The following is a 2,522-nucleotide window of genomic DNA, read 5'->3' as shown; positions in this document are numbered from 1 at the left end:
TTTCTTTATGAACCAAATATAAACTTTGATTAAAAATGTAAAACTTATTATTATAATCAAGGTTTATACTATTTGATTTTCTTTCTTTTTTCCAAATTGTTTTTCCCCCTTTTTTTTTTAATCTGGACTTTAAAAAAAAAAAATTCAAGAAAGAAAAGCCTCGACGCTAGAATTCCTGGCGGTGAGGCAAAGCGGGCAGGCTTGCGCCACTCGATCACACTCTGTACACAAGCATAGATGCCGACACGGCAGCAGCACCACCGACGCCAGACGTTTCCGACACGCCTTGCATGCCGGACCCCATGAAGCCACCACCCGGTCCGGGTCCACGTAAGCCGACTCGGCGTCCACCGCTTGCCCTTCACCGCACTTTACCCCCTCCTCCCCTCTCCTGCTGTCGTGCATCGAGGCGGCAGCCCCTCCGCTCATTATAGCCTGTTGAAGCTGCGCTTGTAATGAAGCCGCCGTAGCCTCCTGTGTCCGGGCTTTCGCCTGCCAAACCTGCGCCTCCACGTTAAGTTGCGCCACGCGTGTCTCCAACTCTGCGTTCCGCTGCTTTGCTTTCTCAACTTCCGCTTCTTTATCCCTTAATCTCCTCGCCACCGATTCTTCCGCTGCCCCCAGTAGCGCACGGAAGTGCCTATGTCTTTTCTCCGCTAACGTACGCCGCAATGCCTCCCCCTTTAATCCATAACAAACGAACCCCCCCCCAAAAAAAATAAAAATAAAATGTCACTACATTTTTCCCTAACAAAAGAAAACCAATTCAAGAAAGAAAACTCTGGTACCTGGGCTTGAAGAAATTGGTCTAGTTCTTCTCTCTGGCGTTTGATTTGGGTAGCCAATTCATCAGATATTATAGACAGAAAAGCAGTGGAGCTGGAAACGAGATTTTGATGTTGGTGTTCATAACTTTGGTTTTGGTTTTGGTGCAAGTGTTGTTGGTCCCCAAAAGATAAGCAGAGCCCAGTGGAGACTACATTTGGTCTTTGGAGTTGAGAAAGCTCTATGAATTGAGGCGGTTGCGTTTGCAAAGAAAATGAATTCACGGGCGCTGTTGTTGCTACCGCTGCCATTTCTCTTCCTCTTTTCCTTGGATTATTATTGTTGTTGCTGCTGTTAAAGAACATATGGGATTGATCAACATAAACCCCTCCCCCTTGTTGTTGCAACGAAAACTCATGCCCTTCTTGTCCACTTCTATAAAAAAAAATACCCCAGAAAAGATAAATAAATAGATGAGAAATCATGATGAAGAGGCAGAGAGATAAAAAGACAAACCTGTTTAAGAGGAGGACATTGGAAGGATACTGAGCTTGAACGGCCATTACAGCAATGTGATTGTGAAGGGAAAGCAATCAAGTTTGAAGAAGATAAGAAAGAAAGAATGAAGCAATCAAAGAATGGATGATAAAAGCTGATCAACAACAAGAGAATAGATCACCCTTCTTCTAATTTTCTTGTTTCTTTAATTTGGTTTCTCACCACCAACATTTTGGCTTTGCCTTTGTTTGATATGGTTTCTTTTCTTTTGATATATAGGGAGAAGAGAGATGGAAATGGAAATGAAAAAGAATCAGTCCAAGAGAGAGACACCTATTTCTGCTCTTTCTTTCTTTCTTTTTTTTTTTTTTTTTTTTTTTTTTGGTGGGCTTTGCTTTCGCTTGTTCTTCGCGTGGGGTTCGGCTTTACTTCTCACTCTCACCCTCTCCTGTTTGTCTTTCATTTCAATTTCACACTTCCCACTTAATACTCTTTTCCCCTTTATTGTTATTCCTAATTAAATCACTAATTACTAATAACATTTTTTAATTAAAACCCATTCAATTTGGAAAAAAACATTGGTAAAAGGAATATATACATATATATATATATGTATTAAGTTGAAAGTTGGTGAGCGCAGAGCAGTAGAGGGGACTGCAGGTCTCTGCCGCTACCGCTGCCGCTGGGATTGGTTATGTTTGTTTATAGATGGCCCATCCATCTGTATTTTCGTCAGCCTTTCTTTTTCATTTTCCCTCTATTTTTTACATTTCCACATTTTCCATTTTTATTTTCCTACCCATTTTCATCTTTTACTTGTCAATATTTTATATTTTTTCCCCGTTTGAGAGATAGTTAAAAACTCAGTCAATTTTTTCTATTCTCTTTAATAGGATTCAAACTTTGAATTTCAATTATATTGATTCAGTGCAAGAGAGTTTTATTTCGATTTCGAGAAAAATCACCTAATTTCAATTATGAATATTTTTTTGCTTATCAAATAGAGAAGAGAAAAGAAAATGGAAGATATATCATCACTGACCTAATTGATTGGGGGGTGTTGGTTGGGTTTTCTTTATTTTGTTGTGATCAAAATGTTGGTGTTAAATCACGAGTTTCTTTAAACACGGCTATGTCATAGTCTCCCAACAAGTTCTTACACTTTATGATATAATTTTTAAACACAATAAAATCATTACAAATTTCCCAATATATTAGTGGAGATCTCTATCAATTCAATATATTATATCAAACAATTA

General features: G+C 39.0%; 1 protein-coding gene across 2 annotated transcripts; it reads right to left on the bottom strand.

Annotated features, from left to right (window-relative positions):
• Nucleotides 1-1,961, bottom strand: LOC108476980 (E3 ubiquitin-protein ligase BOI). Of its 2 annotated transcripts, none has more exons than XM_053023239.1 (3): nt 1,282-1,961; nt 789-1,200; nt 1-681 (listed from the first exon to the last, which is right to left on the bottom strand). In XM_053023239.1, exons 1-3 carry the CDS (start codon nt 1,326-1,328, stop codon nt 145-147), a joined length of 996 nt encoding a protein of 331 aa, XP_052879199.1. In that variant the 5' UTR covers nt 1,329-1,961; the 3' UTR covers nt 1-144. The 2 variants fall into 2 exon arrangements, with proteins under 2 accessions (XP_052879199.1, XP_052879200.1); XM_053023240.1 differs by having other exon boundaries at nt 789-1,197.
• Nucleotides 1,962-2,522: the final 561 nt, after the last annotated feature.

The sequence above is a fragment of the Gossypium arboreum genome, chromosome 12, assembly GCF_025698485.1.
Source record: "Gossypium arboreum isolate Shixiya-1 chromosome 12, ASM2569848v2, whole genome shotgun sequence".
Lineage (NCBI taxonomy): Eukaryota > Viridiplantae > Streptophyta > Magnoliopsida > Malvales > Malvaceae > Gossypium > Gossypium arboreum.
The sequence above is the reverse complement of the archived record's forward strand: the minus strand, read 5'-3'. Positions and strand labels throughout refer to the sequence as shown.

Bases quoted from the DNA above. Each gene is read 5' to 3' on its own strand.
- LOC108476980 (XM_053023239.1), bottom strand. From the start codon at position 1,328: ATGGCCGTTCAAGCTCAGTATCCTTCCAATGTCCTCCTCTTAAACAG. The intron at 1,201-1,281 runs GTTTGTCTTTTT...TTTTTTTTATAG, and splicing joins AATGTCCTCCTCTTAAACAG to AAGTGGACAAGAAGGGCATG. The intron at 682-788 runs GTACCAGAGTTT...TATGGATTAAAG, and splicing joins ACCAATTTCTTCAAGCCCAG to GGGGAGGCATTGCGGCGTAC.